The 21,316-nt window shown below is 44.1% G+C and overlaps 1 protein-coding gene across 3 annotated transcripts in view; it reads left to right on the top strand.

The window, feature by feature from the left end:
* ESR2 (estrogen receptor 2) overlaps window positions 1-21,316 on the top strand; it is a 71,863-nt gene that overhangs the window by 45,819 nt on the left and 4,728 nt on the right. For all 3 annotated transcript variants that reach the window (XM_014598743.3, XM_019479911.2, NM_001287264.1), the window contains 4 exon segments: window positions 2,058-2,357; window positions 11,957-12,095; window positions 14,621-14,754; window positions 19,215-19,389. In XM_014598743.3, the coding sequence (XP_014454229.2) occupies window positions 2,058-2,357; window positions 11,957-12,095; window positions 14,621-14,754; window positions 19,215-19,389 (748 nt within the window).

Raw genomic sequence — 21,316 nt, forward strand, 5'->3', positions numbered from 1 at the left:
GGCATACATTGTTAAAGCTTTTGCTGTTAACCCTTCCAGACAATGTTAAAGGTTATTTTATTGGAAAAAATCACCAAATGGCAGGTGGCCAAAAATAATCCTGTTGGTGCACTGTCACATTTTGTTCCTGGTTTTCAAACTACCTTCAGAAGATAAATGGGGAGAGACCCAAGAGGTCAATGTAATAACATACTAGGTCCATCTAGACAAGTATCCCATCACTCATGGTTTGAGGGCCAGTGAGTGCTGGCTGGTGTGCTGTGCTTGGTGTCCCCCCTTGGAGCACTTGTTTTTAACCTCTGACCCACAGTCCCATCCCTGGTGGCACATTTGTTGTCCCCTGGAATCACTTGTATCTCCAGTAACCTCCCTAATTACAGGAGACTTCAGGTTTTCCTGGTAGCATCGCACAACAAACAGGCCTGCTTCCCATGGTGGCAGAGTTGATTCTGCAGGGAAGAATATTTAGGCAGACTAATAGTCTCAATTATCACATGGTCAGGTGAGATTAGATTGTATTTCAAGCACTTTGAGGGATTTCAATGCTTGATCCTTTATTTAATGCAGTGATTCTCAACCCTTTTAGATTTAAGGCCCTCCTCCAAAACTTGTGAATTGAGTGGTACCTCCTTATTTATTGTAGTGTCTGCTTCCTTGAAGAGGGCCTAGAAGGCACCTGGGTAAGGGGGGTGGGGTGGTACTTGGGAGGGAAAAGCCTGTGCTGCTGTGAATGAAGGGAGGAACCTGTACTCATCTCACCGGAGCCTGAGCCTATCTTGTTTTCCTCCTCTCTCCCAACGGTACCCTTTAAAGGCTGTTGCAGCAACCTGGGGTGCTGCGGAGCCCAGGTTGATATTCACTGGTTCAATATTACATGTACTTGACATGAGGATCAAGTCAAGGTCCTTGGCTTACTTTAAATTAAACCGTGACTTACTGAGGAAGACTGCTTTGCACTTAAATTCTGTGGAAAAGATGCCATTCGTAGGAATGGGTGCACTGGGGCTGTCTTCTTCCCACAGGGCCATCCTTAGTGGGGGCAAATTGGGGTGCCCACCCCGGGCCCCATGCTTTGGGGGCCCTATGGAGCTGGGCAGAGTGGTGTGTCAACTCCATGCTGCCACCGGCTTCACGTCTAGCTGCTTGCCACCCCCCACTCAGCGCCAAATCCACCGCCAGCTTCTTCACATCTGGGGCCAGGGCCCCGTACAGGCTGATTTTGCCCCAGAGCCCCGTACCCTGCTCGGGTCGTCTCTGTCTTCCCATTTCAAATGTATTTCTCTTTTGAGTTTTATATCTCTAAGGTGAGTGAAACAGTTTTGGAATGAAGAATGTGACTTGGAAAGCTTAGGGTCCTGTAGATTTTGAAAGATTACAGAAAAAAATCCTCCTGGAAAACAAAGCAAAAGATGGCTGCAAATGACCTGCGGCATCTTGGTTAAGTCTTTTGCACTGTTCATAGATTTCACAGTTTTCATATACGTTAGGGCTGGAAGGGACCTCGGAAGATCATCGAGTCCAGCCCCCTGCCCAAAGGGCAGGAAGTCAGCTGGGGTCAAAGGATCCCAGCAAGATAAACGCCCAAATGTCTCTTAAAGGAGTCCAGAGTAGGTGCTTGCACCACCTCTGGCGGCAGTCTGTTCCAGGGCTTGGGGGCTCAGACAGAAAAGAAGTTTTTCCTTATGTCCAGCCTGAAACGGTCTTGGAGGACTTTGTGACCATTTGACCTTATCATCCGTTGGGACTCTCTGGTGAACAGGCTTTCCCCCAGATCCTGATGCACCCCCCTTATATACTTATAGGCAGCCACCAGGTCTCCCCTGAGCCTGCACTTTTCCAGGCTGAAGTGTCCCGTAGCTCTCAGCCTCTCATCATAAGGTCTATTTTCTGTTTTGAATCTGTTTTAAAGTCAACAAAAGCTTTTTCTCTAATGATAAATATAGTGCCTCAGCTGAAATAGATGGAAACAAAGGATTTTGCTGAAGAATTTTGTAGTTTTGTTTTACATCTGTGGTTTCATGTACCATCACAATGTATTGATCTGATTTTTGTCTCAGGCTCAAGAAGAGAGCGCTGTGGGTATCGTATCTTACGTCGTCATCGTAATTCAGAGGATCAAATGCACTGTATTGGCAAACCTAAAAAGAATAGTGAAAATGCTACCCGGGTGAAAGAGATCCTCCTTAGTGCGCTCAGTCCAGAGCAGTTTGTCTTAACATTACTAGAAGCTGAGCCTCCTAATGTGTTGGTGAGTCGTCCCAACAAACCATTTACAGAAGCCTCCATGATGATGTCATTGACAAAACTCGCAGACAAAGAATTGGTGCACATGATTGGCTGGGCAAAGAAAATTCCCGGTAAGAATTTCAGAAGCTTTTAAAATTAAAAATTGTGTACTGAGTACCGATATCCTTAAGGTAACATTAATGCATTAAGTGGCTGAAGTATCAGCAAAGTGGCATTAAATGTGTAATGTGTTGTTCTAGAAAACTGCTGGGAAATTGCTTCTGTTCTTCATAATCCTCCCCAAAATGTTTGCTTTAGAAAATGACCATGTACAAAGTATTCATAAGCCTTTCAAAGTTAACAAATACTTGTTTGCTTGTTTGTTGTGAAAAGCCACAATTAACGCAACATATGATTTCAGTTGTATCTCACAAATAGGTTTGAGCAATTTTGTTAGGAACCATAAATTAGCATATTTTACTGTGTTGACAGTAATTGTAGTTTGCCTTTTTGAGGTTTTAAACAGTTTTAAACTTTTCAATATCTAGCTTATTTTAAAATTAAGGGAGACCTAATTCTTTCCCTGCTGAAGAAGGGCTTCCATTTCAGCTGAAGGAAACTCCATGTGTGTACACAATTTTGCCAGATGGTTGTTATACAAAAGCACCAGGCTGTGAATTGGTGTGTAATGAGGAGTTCAGAATGATGACCTTTATATTCTAGAAGCAGATGACATTAGGAATATTCAGGAAACAGCTTTTTAATGATTGCTTATGCAAGGTATTGCATTTCTGAATACTTATGTAAGAAAGAGCAATAAGCAGCGTTGCCTGCTATGCATTGGCATAATCTGTTTCTATAAAAGCTGTTGGAAACTTTCATGGACCCAAATTCATTTTCAAATGTCTTGTAATTTCAACTCTCTCCCTCTCCACTGATGTTTTTCACTATGCGGTGAAACTTGTCTGACTTTAACCCAACTACTTACTTGTTCCAATAAAAGATACCACCTTAGGAAATCCTTGCCATTTGTTACTTCAAAACTGTTATTTAGTGATTTATAGTACAAATACAAAATAAAAAAAGACTTGATCAAAATGAAACACTTTTGATTGACCTCAAATTGTTTTTTAATACCCTATTGTAGAGAATTTCAAAGATTTTGTTTTAGTTTAGGGCCCCCTACACATGTAGGTAGAAGTGCAATGGGATTGAATATGTGATCCATGCAAACATGTCTCCTGCCATGCCACACATTCATGGCAGGATATGTGATTGTGGGATAGTCAGTCAGATCCCATTACATCTTATAGCTGGTGCAGGGGGAACCTTATCCCAGGCTCCCCATGCACTGACAAGAAGCAAGTTTCCACTGCAGGGAGTGCCCTCAGCTGACAGGGCTCCCATCCACAGGGGTGCCCCATGCACCTTGTACCTGGAAGATCCCAGCTGTGTTGGTGCATAGGGTGGTCCTGCAGCTGGGAGTCCTGTAGGTTGATGGCGTTCCCACCTGGGCGGAGGACACATGGTCCTGTGACTGGGAGCCAGCATGAGCTGGGAGCTCCCAGGCTTGGGGGAGCACGTGCCCCGCCAAGCTGGGAGCTTCAATCAACTGATGGGCTTCCAGCCACAGGGGCACAGGCTTCATGTGTATGCTAAATCTAGAAAGCAGCTATAAAATTATTACATATTTCCCAGCAATATCTGGTTGGACCTTTTTTTGGCACCATGGTTAATTTTGCACATGTAGCCAGTCTAAATTGATTGTGCAGTTAACCAGGTAATTGCTTAATAGATGTAATGTATAGAGCAGGCCCCGTGTTCACACTTCAAGATTCCAAAATCTGGCTTTAATCTTTAAAATGCAACAGAAATCCGCAGAGCACTGCTTTATTTTTTTTGTTGACATTTGCTTTGGTTTTGGTTTTTGCTCCCTGGTATTGAATTTATTTTGGGAGAGCTTTACAAATCAAATCTTTTCTTGGTAATAGTCCAACTGTTGGAAGAAACATAGCTATTAAGACAATTAGAAGCCATCATACAGATCCTAGAACCATCATCACAATCTTGTGTGGGTTTTTTTTCTAATTACCTTGTGTTACACAGAACAACATTAGACATTTGTTTTAGAACAATGTAGAAAATAGAAGGGTCACAGAATGGAAGTAGTGACATAAAAACGAATATGTTCTGAATAGTGAGTTCCAGCATCCATATAATGTAGTAATTAACTTCTGCTATAGTCCTGGTTTAAAAGAAACAAAGTAATCATGGTAGCTAAACTTCAGGATGTAGGAGGTCAGCATTTTCAAAAATAGATGCCTAAGGTTAGGCTTTTAACTCTATCTTCAGTTGTTTAAATAAGCAGCCTGATTTTCAAAGCTGAATTTTTAACAGTTCTTCATGTACAAGGTTTGGTTCCTAAGTGCTTCTTATTCCTTCTTTTGATTGTCTTTTTTTTTTTAATATTTTTTCCTAAACAAGAAAGTGATGCATAATAGGACAAATGAGCACAGCCTCTAAAAAGGAGAAATGCTAGAAAAATACCTTTTTTTCCTCTTGTAATATTCTAATTTTTTTTCTACTTTTTACAGGGCTTTTTGTTTTTTAAATGGTGGAGGCCTTTGGTCCAGGCTAAAAGGTTAGATCCTTTCTCTTGGGCAGCTGGATAAGGAATCCCTTTCAGTTTTCAAGTTATCATCCAGGCTTATTTTGCTGCAGAGGATGTGTCTACACAAGATGCTAAATGCGCAGTAGCCTAATACTACTGCACGGTAGTGTGTCACATCAGAAACAGTGCTAATATGCTACTGTGCAGTAGTATTAGGCTACTGTGCATTTAGCATCTTGTGGCTGGCTTCCTTTCACTCAGTACCCAGTATGGTCTAGCATTTTTCCTAACCCATTTATCCCTATTTGACCATGTACCAGCATTTTTCTTTAACTTAGTTTTTCTCTTTCCTTAGTATGTACAACTGATTGTATTTATAAGGAATAATCATTACTGCAGGCCTGCTGCATGCACCAATGTAGGTCACTAATGTAGGTATTTAAAAGAGAGTGGGCTCATAGCTGATCCCTGAGGAACACCCCAAGTAACTTTTCTCCATGCTTTCAGGATAACTTATTGTCTCCCTGTCAGCTCTTGCAGTTCTAGCATTAATCCCCATCTTCTCCACCTTACATGTCCTGTGAGACAGAGTACCAAATGCCTCAAGAGAGGTTCATTCCACTGTACTACCCTTATCTAAGACAGTTATCCTATCATAGAAAGATATTAGGTTAGTCTGACATGATTGAGTTAAAATAAAGTTCTCAGTTTAGCCTCTCAGAAATCTTGATCAAGTTTTACTTTAAAAGCTGAATATTTTTTAAGGTAGGTAGTTTAACTTATCAGAAAGCAGGTGCAGTCATTTCTACTGTCATTCGGGCTTTAACAGTTTCCAAGGATGCCTCTTATATTGTCATCCATTTCTGAATCTCCTGTATTTCTGTCACATTCCTTTTGAGACAAGGTGACCAGAACTGAAGGCAGTATTGCAAGTGAGGATGTAGCATTGACACTACAATATTTTTAATCTTATTAATATTGTAGCTTTATTTTAGGGAGTATTGCCATGACAAGTCTCATACAAGAGTCATACTTACTATGACAAAAGTTCTTACTGCACTGTTTGCTATGGCACCCATCCGCTAGAATAGTTTGTCTTTTCTACTCTTGGCTCATCTAAATCTCTTGGTTTAGAGAAGACACATTGAAATATAGCACATGCTAGCCATACAAAATATTGAACAGTATCCATAAGGTCCTGTGTACTTGGACAATTGGATCTAGATTCTCTGACACTGTGGTTGAAATTCTGTGCTAGTATCAAATTAAGAATTGAATTATTTTTTGAATTGAATGTGGAATGAATGATACAACCCATACAGGAAACAACTGCTATTTAGGTTGATGTTGGATTTATCTTACGCTTTTACAACAAGTGCTGTTCAATAGGCCTGTGTGAGTTGGCAGTGATCTGATCCAGCTTTGGATCCGGCCGCTTCAGATGGCTGCGATCCGATCCGGAGCTCCAGACCCAGTTTCCGCCTCGATCCGGCTGAAGCTTCGGAGCCACCTTGGAGATCTGGCCATAGGGTATAATGGGGAATCAATGAAATATGAATAACGTTGTTGTTTTTTGTCCAATTTGGATGAAACTTGCAGAGATGGTAGCCTTTGCTGAGAACATGAAACCTGCCAAGTTTCAAGAATATCGGTTTTGGCGTTTGGGGGGAACTGTACCCCAAATTCTTGAAAGCCAAACTCATGTCATGGCTGTGTGTCACACATCAGGGGGCTGAAAACTGCAGGGATGGGAGCTCTTACTGAGGTCACAAAGCCTGCCAAGTATCAAGGAGATCGGTGCAGAGGTTTGGGGGGGGAACTGCCCCTCAAACTGCAGAAAAGCAAAACTTGTGCCATGGGTGATACTGTGTTAAGCCACAGCAGGGTGAAAGCTGCAGGGGTGGTGGCCCCTGCTGTGGCCAGGATGCCTACCTGTTGTGGAGGAGATGGGTACAGGGGGCGGTTCTGGGGCCCTGCACCCCTAGCTGCTGACAGGCAAAACTCATGCCAAGACTGTGTCTGTCTTGGGGCAGTTGATTGTCTGTATTGAGTCTTTCCTCTCCTTAGCCTGGTTTTGTAGGTGCTAATTGCTGCTCGTTAAGTTATGTAGTAGCTAGGCCCTGTGTATTGAGCTGGTCCCTGAGTGAATCATGACTGATTGATCGGTAACTGGGAACACAGCAGCGTAGCAGCCAGGCCTGCAGCAGTGTCTCCCCTCCCGCCCCAGGACAGACACAGTCAGTCCCACAGCACCCCTGGCATCAGTTTTGCTTGTCCACAGCTTGAGAGGCAGTTCCCCCCAAGCCCCTACACCGATCTTCTTGAAACTTGGCAGGCTTTGTGGCCTCCATAAGAGCTACCACTCCTGCAGCTTTCACCCTGCTATGTTGTAACGCCTAGACATGACATGAGTTTTGCTTTCAAGAATTTGGGGTGCTGTTCCTCCCAAACCCCTGCACCAATCTTCTTGAAACTGGGTAGGCTTCATCCTCTCTGCAGTCTACCACCCCTGAAAATTTAATCTAAATTGGACAAAAAACAATAAAGTAATAGATATTTTATTGTTTCCTCATTATAGCCTATGGCCGGATCTCCGAGGCGGCTCCGAACTGCTTCGGGAAGCCAAACGAGGCTAGGGCTTTGACCCGGATGTGCTGCTTTCGACCCTGAAGCATTTGAAACTTCCCCGGATCCAAAGCTCTGTCCAAAGCCTCGCACAGCCCTACTGTTCAAGATGTATTTTTTTGTATTAACAACGCTTATTTTGTAGATAATGCCAGAACGTGACCCTGTTGGTTTTGGTGGCCATGGGCAACTGGAAATTTTTGCATGGGAAGTGATTTGGGATAAGCACAGCAGCCAATTGTTTTTGAGACATCAACAGGCTTAAAAATGTCATAAGTTTCAGTGTTAATGCTCCATTAAGCAAAATGGAGGAGGTTATACTTCTGATAACCTGAAACATTGACTCTGAGCAGACTCAGGGGCTAAGTATAGACATTTAAAAAGTCTGAATTGATTCAGTTTTGCAGGTTAGTCTAACCTGTGTAGATTGAACCAATTTGCAAGCGAATTGGTTTTGATTCCTGAAATGCAGCTACATGCCTGCTGCAGCTCAAGCTAGAAGCCAGGGGGTGGTAGAGCAGCCCTCTTTTCCCTTCAGCAGTGGCCAAAAGGTTGGAGGGATGCTGAGCTGAGTGGGGGGCATGGCCAGGCCCCGCTGAATATGATCGGGGAGGGGTTTAAACCCCCACCCTGGCCTGCACAGTACCCAGCCAGGGTATGCCTGGAGGGGGAGGGAGGAAGCAGCCCTTGCCAGGCTTATCCCTGAGAAGTGGGGGGCATGGCCAGATACCAGCCCCTAGGGAGGCAGTATGAGACAAAGTGGGGGGTAAGGAGGGAGATTAAACCCCACTTCCTCCCCCTCCCACTGGCTCGGACCCCAGCCAGGGTCTTCCTGGCTTTTCCCCCCTGCTCGCCGCTCAGGCCAAATGCAGGCCTGAGGTGAAGGGTGGGGCGGGAGAGGGATTAACCCCCACTCCCCTCTCCCACTGGCATGGGATCAGACCCCAGCTGGGATCTTGTGCCAGTGGGAGAGGGGAAGGGGAGGTTTAATCCCTCTCCCTTTCCCCCTTTGCCTCAGGCTGGCGTCTGGCCAAGCCCCCTACCATTCGAGCAGGGGGAAAAGCCGGGTAGGGTCCTGTGCTGGTGGGAGAGGTGGGGGGGGGGTGGAATTAAATCCCCTTTCCCTGCTTACCCTGCTGGTCCTGGCCGGGGCACGGCCTCGCCCCCTGCTCTCCACTGGAACAGGGAGCGGGGTGGCAAGGACAGGAGATGTCATCCTCCTGCTTTACTTGGCCTTAGTGAGGCCGCAGCTGGAGTACTGCATCCAGTTTTGGGTCTCCCACTTCAGGATGGATGTGGATAATCTTGAGAGAGTCATCCTCATGATCAAAGGTCAAGAGAGCAGCCCTTATGAGGAGAGGCTGAGGGTCACGGGACTCTTCAGCCTGGAGAAGAGAAGGCTCAGGAGGGACTTGGTGGCAGCCTGTAAGTATATAAGAGGTGTGCACCAGGATCTGGGAGAACCATTGTTCACCAGAGCTCCCCAAGGGATAAGACGGTCTAATGGCCACAAACTCCTGGAAGACTGATTTAGACTGGACATAAGGAAATCTTCTTTACAGTCCGACTGTCCAGGGTCTGGAAGACACTCCCTCAGAGGTGGTGCAAGCACCTACTCTGGACTCCTTCAAAAGGTGCCTGGATGCTTATTTTGCTGGGATCATTTGACCCCTGCAGACTTCCTGCCTATGGGCTGGACTCAATGGCTGGACTCGATCTAGGGAGGTCCCTTCCAGCCCCTAAAGATTATGAATCTAAGTGTGGCAGCCCTCCCTTCCCCACATGCAGACATGGGCTGGGGGTCTTCTGGGCCATGGAGGGGGTTAAAATCCCCCTCCATTCCCTCTGCTTGAGCTTGCTGACCCATGCCCCCTCCTCCACCACTCCAGTGGAGGAAAAGTCTGGCAGAGGCTGCTCCACCTCTGCCAGGCAGACCAGGTTGCATCCCCAGCCTGGTTTCCCACCCCCATCCCTTTTGTCAGCCAATCCTCACTGCTCTAGCTAGACAGCAGAGGGGCAGGGCCAACCCTGCTCTGCTTGAGCAGACAGTACCAGGGCTGCAAAGCATCCTGGGGTGCTGCGGGACTGATTTAACTTGAACCAAGAAGGCGTCTGGGCCAGAAGTTCCATAAACTGGTTTGACCTAAATCCATTAAGTCTGATACTACATTCAACCAGGTTTATCTTAAACCAGTTTTGGCCATTTAGACACTGGTTTATGCACACTGAACTTCTGTTCTGTTACAGGTTTAAAACAGTTTCTGATCACTTAGGCCAGTTTATGTGTAACTTCTGTTCCTAGCCAGGATGACATTTCCAAGATTTTATTTCAAGCAACAAGGTCTAGAAAGATACTTTACAAACAGTGAAAGCTCAGGGTCTTGAGCACAACCATGCAGCAAGTGATGAATCCTATAGTGACTTCCATGGCAATTATGTAGCAGTTGAATCAGAGAATATGCAGGGGGGGAAAATTCAGTGCTCTTGCTTGTCCTTTTTCTTAATACAAGAAGGGAGTATTTTGAAATTGAAAGTCAACACATTTTAAAATGGTTAGAAAGAAATGATCTTTTATGCAGTGTGCCTTGATCTATGAAACTCATCCTAGACATAGAGTCCAGTAGCTTAGGGTATGGTCATATGAACAAATTACTGTGAGTAAAGTCAGGGTTAAAGCTCCTCCACTGTAACTTACTGTATGGTAAATGAGAGGCAGTTGTTTCCACTTTCATTGAGGGGGAAGCTACCTTTTTATGTACCACAGTTAAGAATGTGTACACAGCTAGTTGTAGAGCATCAGCTACTTGAAGGTAAGTTCATACCCTGACACACATCATAGAGGCTCATTCATGTGCTTTTACTCAGTCAAATTTTAAAATTAATTGGATGTTTTAATGAATCAGAACATTAGGGTTGGAAGTGTCCCAGGAGGTCATCTAGTCCAACTTTCTGCTTAAAGCAAGACCACCATCCCCAGCTAGATCATTCCAGCCAGGACTTTGTTTAGCCAGGCCTTAAAAATCTCCAAAGTCGGAGATTCCTTCACCTCTCTATGGCTAGGGACAGAAGTTACACATAAACCAGTTTAAGTGATCAGAAACTAGTTTAAATCTGTAACAGAACAGAAGCTCGGTGCACATAAATCAGTTTCAAGGTGGCTGAAACTGGTTTAAGATAAACCTGGTTGAATGTAGTATCAGACTTAACTGATTTGGGTCAAACCGGCTTATGAAACTTCTGTCTGAAACCCCTTCCAGGTTCAAGTTAAATCACAATCTCCCAGCACCCCAGCATGCTTTGCAGCCCTGGGCTAGGCTGGGCTGTCTACTCCAGCAAAGAAGTGTTGGCCCCACACCTCTGCTCCCTAAATGAAGCAGTGAGGGTTGGCTGACAAAGGGTGGGGGGAGCAAGCCTGGGGGGGGATGCAGCCAAGTCTGGGAGGGGTGGGAATTCCCCCCCGGCAAACCCTGACTTGGGTCTGGGGCCAGGGAGGGGGTTAAATGCCTCTTCTCCTGCTCAAACTTACTGCTGGCTGCGAATGTGGACTACAAATCCCAGAGGTACCTGGAAGTAGGAAGAGGAAGTGATGAGCAACCCTGCAGAGTCCTGATGATGTGATTGGGAACCACAAATCCCAGAGACCTTGAGGGCAGCAGGAAGAGGAAATGAACACACATCCCATGCTGGCTACATGCCAGAGAGCTGTGCTCTAGCAGCCCCTGGCTTCTGGTCTGAGCCACTGCAGGCATGTGACTGCATTTCCTGAATCAAAGGTAAATGTCTGCTCACTTGTGTCTCAATTTAATCTGTGCAGTTTAGACTAACCTGCAAAGACTGCATTGATTTAGCCTTGGGCTTTTTGACTGTCTGTACTGAACCTAGGTCACCTGTTCCAGTGCTTCACCACCCTCCTAGTAACAAAGTTTTCCTAATACCCAACCTCAACGTCTCTTGCTGCAACTTGAGACCATTTGCTCCTTGCTCTGTCTATCGTGAGAACTTCCTCTAGTGCTTTAGGCAAGAGAGCAACAATTCTGAGTGGATACAGAAATCTCATGTTTCAGGTCACAACACAGCTGTCTGAAGAGGGCTAGGAATAAACTGCCTGTATAGTCAATACCGCATTATGTGGTGTCTGAAGAATTGTAACCCTACCTCATCTGAAATGGAAGCTCTTTGCTAGTGGTAGGCACCAGGGTTTGAGAACTTCGGCCTAAACATGGTTGTGACCATTGGATTGGTCCTTTATGATGGTTGTGTTAGTTCCTCACTTGTCTCGTTACGTGCCCTTGAATGTCTTATTCCTGATTAAGATTTACATCCTTGATTCCAGAACAGAACACTTCAATCTAATGTTTTTCTCCACAGTATATGCACATGTGGCTTTTTCTTTTAAACATCTGAAATATTGTCTTTGCTTTTTTAATGTCTTTGCTGTTCTGTAAGTAGAGAAATGAATAGGTGGACACATCTGATGCTGTTTCATTGTTTTAGGCTTCATAGAGCTTAGTCTGTATGACCAGGTGAGGCTCTTGGAGAGCTGTTGGATGGAAGTTTTAATGGTGGGTCTGATGTGGAGATCGATTGATCATCCCGGCAAACTAATTTTTGCACCAGACCTTGTTTTAGACAGGTGAGAAAAAAACATATATATATTTATATACATGCATATATTTGATCTTTAAGCTTGCATTGCTTTTCAGCATATGGATGAAAATGAGTGGGTAGGCATCAGGGATGCTATTATTGTATCCAAATAAAATAAAGGAAATAAATGATGTTATCACGGTAATGTCTTGAGGTCCCTAATCTCTAAAATGGGTCAAGAATTCCAAACATAAAGAATATTCTCAGGGGAATTAGAAACTTCTGAACCCCTTAAGTTCTAGTCATATAAATAATCATATTCTATTTACCAATATTGATTTATTTTAATTTTTGTCATCACTGTCCAGATCTGTAGACCCCAAAATGTAAACCATATAACTTAACATTTTAAATTCAATGTTGTATGTTAGTTTTTGCCATTAAGTTGATTCTCCCAGAAAAACTAGACATCTGACCAAATCATATCACATAAGCTCCACTTATCTTATCCATCTATATCCATAACCAAACATTAATTTCTGACTATGTAGAGAAGGACAACTGAATTTTTTCCTATAGGTTAATTTTCATTTGTTACAAGTGAAAATATTATTTTCAGGCATCTTCTTAGCAGAGCAAGCGAAATCTGTGAAATGTAGCATGACCATTTTTTCTGCAGGACATGATCAAAACTGGAGTCCTTTTTCATAAAGGTGAAAAGTCAGTATAGCGATCTACTGTCCAAGCTGGCTTTAAAATGTTTAAGCTTGTTGACATATAAATAAAAAGCAAAAATTCAGATCCATGATAGCAACGTGCTTGTGTCAAGTGTAAAGTGTTGTCACATATGCTGCAAATAGTTAAAAGGCAAAATTGCTTCTATAGCAAAGGAAGCTAATTCAGCTTTCAGAAGTCTTAGAGTATAAGTTGTTCAAGGTAACAATAAGACATCGCTGAGAAAAAGCAGCGTGTGTTGGGTTCTTATAGGAAAATCCTTAGAGGACAGTTGAAATACAGAAGGCTTGTTAGGTACATTCCCTCATCTCTGTGAATGGGAGCAGATCCTGGATTAACAGACATCAAGATTATTCAATACATTTAGAAATGTTTACAAGATATGTTTAGTTCCTGATCTGGTTTTTATTAAGATATTTGGACCCTGCACCAATGCATTTTTTCTCACACATGCTTTGTTGAGCAAGTTCACTTCTCTCCAAGCTGGGCTAGCTCGTCCTTCTCCGGACCCCATCCTAAAATTTTCCTTTGCCATGAAGTCTTGGCAATAGTTAGCAGCTGGTGTGCTGAGATCTCTGGTCATTGTGCTGCCAAGTATTGCCCATAGTTTCCTTCTGGTTTTTTTGTCTTTACTGGCCTGTTGTTCCCTAGATAGTAACTCTGTGAGGCAGGAATGATAATTTTATTCTGGGTTTGCATTAGCTAACACAATGGGGTTCTGCTACATGACTGAAGCTTTACTGTGGTAGCACTTGCAATTAATAAGAATAATAATATAATGCAGGGGGGGTCAACCTTTTTGGCAGGCATGCCACCAATTATCCCCAGTGTGCCACGCTGAGCCCTTTTACTTACCCAATCTTCTGCTCTGCTTTCTGCTTCTTGCCCTGTGCTCTCTGTCTGTTGTGATGCTCTGATTTCTGTTCCCTGGCTTATCTGCCACTGTGCTGCCTCTCTCCTCTCGCATTTACCAGTGCTGCACAGAGGCTGCCTGTGCCACTTGTGACACCTGTGCTGGAGGTTGCCTCCCCCCAATGTAATTAAGTTTTCCAAAAAAAAAATAAGGATCTTCATAAGCAAATTCTCAAACTAAAAGTGCTGCACGCCACATTCCCGTATTTTTGATTGCTGAAAAATCTGCTTTTGGTTGAGTCCAGTTGCTTCTGAGAAGTGACGTTTTCAGAACACAGATTTGAAAGTCCACTCTTTTCAGATAGTACACGCCAGCCACTTTCTAAGAACAAGACCACGCTATGAGGGAATCTTTGGCAGCTGCAAATCAAATGACGAGGTAATAGGAACTCAGAGATCATTCGAGATCCTAGTATTCCCTGCACCACTTCCACAATCTAGTGCTTCAGACTAGCTATCCAGCATGACAGTTAACTTGGTAGATAAAATATCTCATGAAATGGGACCATTTTAACACCTAGTTAAACCTATTTTAAACAAACACTTGAGGAACTAGCAAAAATCAGTTGCATAATAGAAGTGACCTATTACGTATGATGCAACTTTTAAATTGATTTCTCTCTGGTCATATTCATTTGGAAATTCTCAAAGATTGTCTCTGTTTATGCCATCTTTCTCTGCTGTCTGGTTTTTAAATGTCTCAGTTGTCTAAAATATATGTGACATAAATAAGAGTCTGACTTCATTAGAGCTGTACTGATTATCACTAGTCAAAGACTGTAGTTTGCTACGTGTTGTTTTGAGCTGCTTACAAAATGGCCTGAATATAAATTCATATGTAACTTAGGATCAAATAATACTTTTGTAGGGGGAGAAGCTGAATATTGCACATCATTTTCAGTAATATTTTAAATGTGTCTGTAGGGATGAGGGGAAATGCGTAGAAGGAATTTTGGAAATCTTTGATATGCTCCTGGCCACAACGTCGAGGTTTCGAGAGCTGAAATTACAGCACAAGGAATACCTGTGTGTCAAAGCTATGATCCTTCTCAATTCCAGTAAGTGCACATCTACCTTTGAGATATGTCAAGCTGTGCTGATTATATAGGGTGGGCAAATAATTTTTTTCTAAAAATGGCAAAAATATCCCCAGATATAAAGATTCTTGAAATAGAGTGAAAGGAAAAGTGTTTTCATTGCTAACATTTTTTTAGTGGCTTTTTGTTGGTTCTGGCAAATTCTAGGCCCCCGCTAGACAGACTCAAATGGGCTTGAAAGTCTAAAGGCTCCTTGTCCATGGGTATATAGGCCACCAATGGGCGAAGAGTATGCTTTTTTGATGCTGGGGGAACAGCAAGGAATTCTGCCACGAATTATGTATCCTGGTGCATTCACAGTGTAATAAGCCCCTTTGTCTTCCTAGATGCCAGTAAAGCAACTGATTGGACTGAGCGACTGTCCTGTGTTTTATTTTCATAACGTCATAGTATTATAGTGCTTAGGGTCAGAAGGGACCTGAACAGACAATCAGGTCCGACCCCCTGCCCTGGGCAGGAACTGAGGCCAGGGTCATATCACCCCAGCCAAATATCTGTCTAGCCTGCTCTTGAAGACCCCCGAAGTAGAAGAGAGTGCCGCCTCCCTTGAGAGCTCCTTCCAGAGCCTGGCAGCCCTAGCGGTAAAGTAATGTCTCCTGATGTCCAGCCTGAACCTCCTCTCTAACAATTTGTGGCCATTTTCATTTCAGTTCATCAGCAGAAACAATTCAAAGCACTCAGCTGATCTGTCTGCCAAGTGCTCTTTGGAAATCGCATCTGCAGTGTGCGGTCTCTTACGAAGCATGAGCAAGTGTTGTTCTTGCCTTGCGAGTCGCAGCCCACTGTAATTTCATTGCAGAGTAGGTCTTCTCGCCAGAAACCCCCATGCAATGTCTACATAAACAAATCTGATATTATTTACATCTGCTGTTTTCAGTCCAAGTCCCAGCACAATTCAGAATCACATCCAGCTGCAGTCTGTCTAGAAATAAGTGGCATGCCAGGATTTTTACCGAAAACAGAGATTTGCCCTTCTTTAATAATATGCTGCATTAATCTCTGTGATTAAATCTGGTGCAGAAGATTGTCAAGATGGGTAACGAGCTGCCCAGACGTACGTAAAGGTCTTTTCATGTTCATAATGGAGTGCCAGACTCATATTTGTCTGTGCATTCTCAGTGATGGATTTGGGATTCCTCTGAAGGGGACGCAGTCGGGAACTGGGTAGCATTCTTGGAGAGTCCGGAAGGTGGTAGGGAGACTGAATAGCAGTGGTGCCTCTTCAGGCAGAGTTATTTGCTTGTTTGGATAAGTAAGTTTAATTAAAACTCAATTTGTAAATCATCTCTGGTGTGGGGTTGTAATATGGTGACTGGAGGTAGGGAAGAAGGCCACTTTAGAGAGCTGCATATTTACACAAACATTTAAAGATGATTCCTGTAAAGAGAATGTGGTCCTTACCCCTAAATCAGAGCTCTAATGTACAGGGTTTATAAATCACTGATGTATGTATACGTATCTACATCTTTGGTGCACTGCTAGGCTATTTTGTTGCACCTGCAGGCAAACCTAGGCGACGTCTATCCATTGCTTTGCAGCGTTCGCATTGTGCTGATCTCTCGTGGGTTGTGACTGTTAGCATGTGCCTGTTTTTTTAAACATAGAAGCAATTGAACGGGGATTTAAAAAAAGTGTCTAATTGATTCAGGAGCCCACAGCAATAGTACTTTTAGTCCTTGATCTCTGAAAGCGATGTATATACAGTGCTGGGAATTTTGGGAAGCCCTTCAGTATGTATTTATTATAATTTTGCTGGGATTCAAGCAGTGTATGCTGGTGGCGTTGACCTAAAATCTTGGGGTTTTTTCCCGTGCTGGAAATAAAAAGAGCGCTCAGCAAGAGATTCCAATATCTGACCTGTCTCTCAAATTTCCAGTCTGGGTTGAGTTTTCCAGAGTGTCTTGTAGTGTGTTTTCAGTCATTTCCATTGGTATAGTTATCTGATGTCAGCAGAGAGAATATTTTTTTTAACAGTTTGTGTCCATAATTAATGTTTCAGGGTGGCAATCTATTTTGTTCTGCATGCCCAGACATCCTGATTTAGTCATCTATATGACCATTTTTTGATTGTGTAAGTTCCCAAAAATGCAGAATGCCAACCTGTGTCTTACTATTATGGAGACACAGCCCTACACACCTGGATAGATATCTGTACAGTCATCTAGTCCAGCCCCAGGCTCAGGACAGAATCAGCCTTGATGACATAATCCCAGACAAGTGTCTGTCTAACCTGCTCTTAAAAACTTCCAAGGATGGAGAATCCCCACTATTATTAGGCAGCCTGTTCCAATGCTGGACCACCCTCAGAAAGCTCCTCCTAATTTCCACCCTAAATTTCCTTGCTATAATTTAAAGCCCACTGCTCCTTATCCTGTCCCCTGCAACCACAGACAATTCTATCTCTATCCCTTAGGTTTCTCTTCTTCAAACTAAATAATCCAAGAGCCAAGGTCACTGACCTGGGGAAGGGCATCTGCTGTCTGAAAGCTTGCCCGATAGCTGTCCCAACTATACGGTTGTTCCTACACCAGATATCACAAAAAAAGCCTTGCCTTGACTCTTGACATTTCTTGGACCATCATGGCTACAACAATCCCCCAACCCGACTAAATAATTCTAGCTCTGTCAGTTTTTCCTTCTAAGTCATGCTTCTAAGACTTTGAATTAATTTTGTTGTTCTTTGCTGGAATTTTTCTAAACTGTTCACGTCTTGTTTTAAGCACAGGGCCCAAAACTAGACATGGTACTTTTGGTGAGGCTTCACAAGTACCAAATAGAGTACAAGAATAATTTCCCTTGATTTGCAAGTAATATTTCTATTCTACAGCAGTATGCGAGCTGAAACATGACCTTTTCTTTGCAACAAAAGTGTACTGTTGGCTACATAGTCACACCAAGTGAATGTGTGCCCTAGTGTCCAGAGCCTTTAGCTGTGCTCCTTCTGGACATGTTGCATCTTTAGCCATTCAGAAACTGAGCTGTCAAAACCCCATAGCTAATGGGCACAGATGCGTGGCCTTGTATTCACTTGGGATGCTGGTGGTCCAGGAGCCCCCTCACCCAGTGGAGGTTTGGACCAGAGCCTCTTTCGCTTCCTTTAACCACCACGTTAGAAGCAGCTGCTGTTCACACCCTTCTCCAGTGCTCCTTTGGAAGCTGAGCTGCTTACACAGTCTTTGGAAAAAAATTGATGGCAGGGAACGCAGGGAGGAAGCATCTGTCCAACTGTGGATAAGGGCTTATGATACCTAGGGCTCTTTTCCTTCCAACACAGCCTTATTTACTCCCTTCTTCCTGGCCCCATATATCTCCTACATGCCTTCCCTCCCTGGCTGCCCAGGAGAAGAGCTTCAAAAGCAGTACCAGAGACCAGGCTAAGCAGTGGCTTACTGCCAGGTAGTGGTGAGGTGGTCAGAGTGCTGAACTGAGAAGTTATCGGGACCTAAGTTCAAACCTGTTCTTGGATAAGTAGGACCCAGGGCATCCAGCTTCCCAGCTGAGTGGCCTTGCCACTCATCTGGTGGGGGGGGGAAGACATAGGAGCATGTACTCACTTTGTAGCCAGAAGAGATGATTGACCTAGGCATCTACGTTGCCCTCCAGGTGCATAAGGCTACCTGGGCATTGTAGAATGCCAACTTCTGTGTAAGTGATTATTTTGGGATGTGTGTATCCAAAGAATGCCATGTGGATGATCAATCCAGACACCTGGGTGTCCAGAAGAGAAAAGAATGACACTCTTAGTAAATCGCTTACAATATTCCACTTATAACATTCACAGCTCTGTCCCTCACTAAATATCCGTCTCTGTGCGTTTACCCTATCTGTGCCCAATCAGTTGCTTGCCTGGTCTTTTTGCAAGTTCTGTATTTGTTTTAACATGTCACAATTTGGAGTTGGCTGGGCCTCACCTAGTAGTCAATAAATATCTGTTTCAGCAAAGCACCAAATACAGATACATACCAGTTTCTCCTGGCTCCCTATTCCTGGGCCTGGCATGCTTCAGAGGTGGGAAGCAACTTTTATATCCAGGGCAGGTTAGAGTAATCATGAAGTTGCTCTTACTCAAACCAGAGTAACCCCTTTAGAAGACCCAAACTAGGGCATGCAGAAGTGGTGTAATATTACTTGTGCCTCTTCCCACAGCTTAGGATAAGCCCAAGCCATCAAACCAAGAATCTGGCTCTGTGTCTTTGGCATATATTGCAAATATTAATGGTTTCAATTGGGGGATGCTTATTCAGTATGCAAATGTATGACATTTAAATAGCATGTAGGTATATACTGGAGCAGCAAAACATGGTTTTAGTGGGTTTGGAAATGTATTTTTTCCTGGTTCTATTGAACAGTTACTTCAGAAGACCATTGATGCTGCAATTGGAAGACATGACTGCCGGTGCTCTTCTGTCTTCTTTGTTTAGGTATGTTTCCACTAGCAGCAGAAGAGCCTGAAAGCAGCCAGAAGCTCCATCACTTACTTAATGTAGTAACCGATGCTTTGGTGTGGGTTATTGCGAAAACTGGGATCTCCTCACAGCAGCAAACAACTCGCCTTGCTAACTTATTGATGCTACTATCTCATGTGAGGCATGCAAGGTAATGTTTAGCAAACTACATGGTGCTTTCCAGTTGTAACATTTGTTGTTACAGCAGCAAATCGCGGCCCAGCTCTTAATCTCAGTGCAAAAATTTTGGCACTTTTCCTTAACGTTATTATATTATTTATAGATTCATAGATTGTAAGGGGCTGGAAGGGACCTTGCAGATCATCGGGTCCAGCCCCCCCCCCCCCCCCCCCCCCCCCCCCGCTCTAGGCAGGAAGACAACTGGGGTTAGGTGACCCCAGTGAGGTGACTGTCTAGTCTCCTTTTGATAACCTCCAGGGTAGGTGATTGCACCATCTCTGGATGGAGTTTCTTCCACAGTGTGGACACCCTGACTGCAAAGGAGTTTTTCCTGGTATTAAGCCTGAAGCGGCCTTCCAGGAGTTTGTATCCATTGGTCCTGGTCTTCCCCGGGGGTGCCCGGGTGAACAGTTGTTAATTTAATCCTACCAATTAAATTAATAGTCTAATAGGCTGAAGTGTTTGCTGATACTTAGTAGGGCTGTGTGAAGCTTCGGTCCCTGATTCAATTTGGCAAAGATTCGACCCGATTCGGTGGCTGAATTGAATCAGAGGATCCTTTAATCTCTCTGAATCGAATTGGGACCCCCCCCGAATCGATTTGGAGATATCAGAAAGATTCAGGTATTCGGACATAGACATAACTTTAAATGTTTTGTTTACATACCTCTAGATAACAGGCGGCTTTCAAATGCTGTGGTGCTGGGGGGCATGGAGCATCCCACAGGAGCATGGGGCCCCCCAGGGCGCTCAGCAGCAGACCTGAAAGCGGACCAGAAGCACTTCCTGGTCCGCTGAGGGCCCCCCCGCCGTGGCTCAGCGACTGGTGCCTCCTGGGTCTGGGGGGGGCATCCAGGGTCCCCCCATGGCCAATCGCCAAGCCGGGGTGGCACAGGGAGGCTCCCCTGTGTGCTCCCCAGTGGACCCGGAAGTGGACCAGAGATACTTCTGGTCCACTTCTGGGTTCACCACCAAGCACGTGGAGGCCCCCACCCATGCGCCCCAGCATTGCAGCGTTCATGAGCCACGCCTGGTACCTCAAGGTATGTAGAAACACCATTTAAAGCTGTGTTTGTCTGAAGCGCTGATTCTCCAAATCGGCATCAAAACTTCAGATTCAGATTCAGGTGAATTGAATCGGGGACAGTGATCCGAATCAATGAATCAAATCACTGTCCCCGATTTGGGCCAAATCCAAATCTGAATCGAATAGGGCCTGCTTCGCACATCCCTAATACTTAGGGTATTGCATTGATACTAAAGTGTGTATCTTATATTCCATTAATTTAACTACATCCGATTTGCATTGCAATTCCTTTTCATTCTGTTTACCACTCCACTCCTTTTTTCCCCCTTCTCTTTAAAAGAGCAATTGTGTATCTCCTTCAATGGGAAATCTCCACCAGCGCTGTTCAGGGGATCGACAGGTCAGGCGTACTTTGGTAGAGTGTTTGTCCCAGACTTAGTGTGGGTTTTCATGAAGAACTGTTAGTGGCTCCTCTCAAAATCAGATATTCGTTCACCAAGCCATTTAAAACCCATGGGCAAGTCGTTCCTATGAGTGAAAAGCTCTACTCCATGCTGGTTTTCTGGTTGCTACTATAACTCCTTGAATTGTTCAGGACTTTTGCTTAGAATATAAACCTTCTTCTTGAAGTTAAGCTGTCCATTAGGGTGTAGTGGAGTGATTCTCAACCAAGGTGCCATGGCACCCTAGGGTGGCATGAGATCCTTTCAAGAGTGCCGCAAGGTGCCATGAGTGTTAAGTGTTCAAACACGATTCACAAGATAAATCCAGGGATTTCAAATAGGAATCTGGTGTTAAAAGCATTCTGTCCTGCTTTGCAACAGAAGAATTGCCCTAGTGTTTTTTAAGAGTAAAAAAACCAAGTGAAAAT

The sequence above is a fragment of the Alligator mississippiensis genome, chromosome 2, assembly GCF_030867095.1.
Source record: "Alligator mississippiensis isolate rAllMis1 chromosome 2, rAllMis1, whole genome shotgun sequence".
Classification (NCBI taxonomy): Eukaryota; Metazoa; Chordata; order Crocodylia; family Alligatoridae; genus Alligator; species Alligator mississippiensis.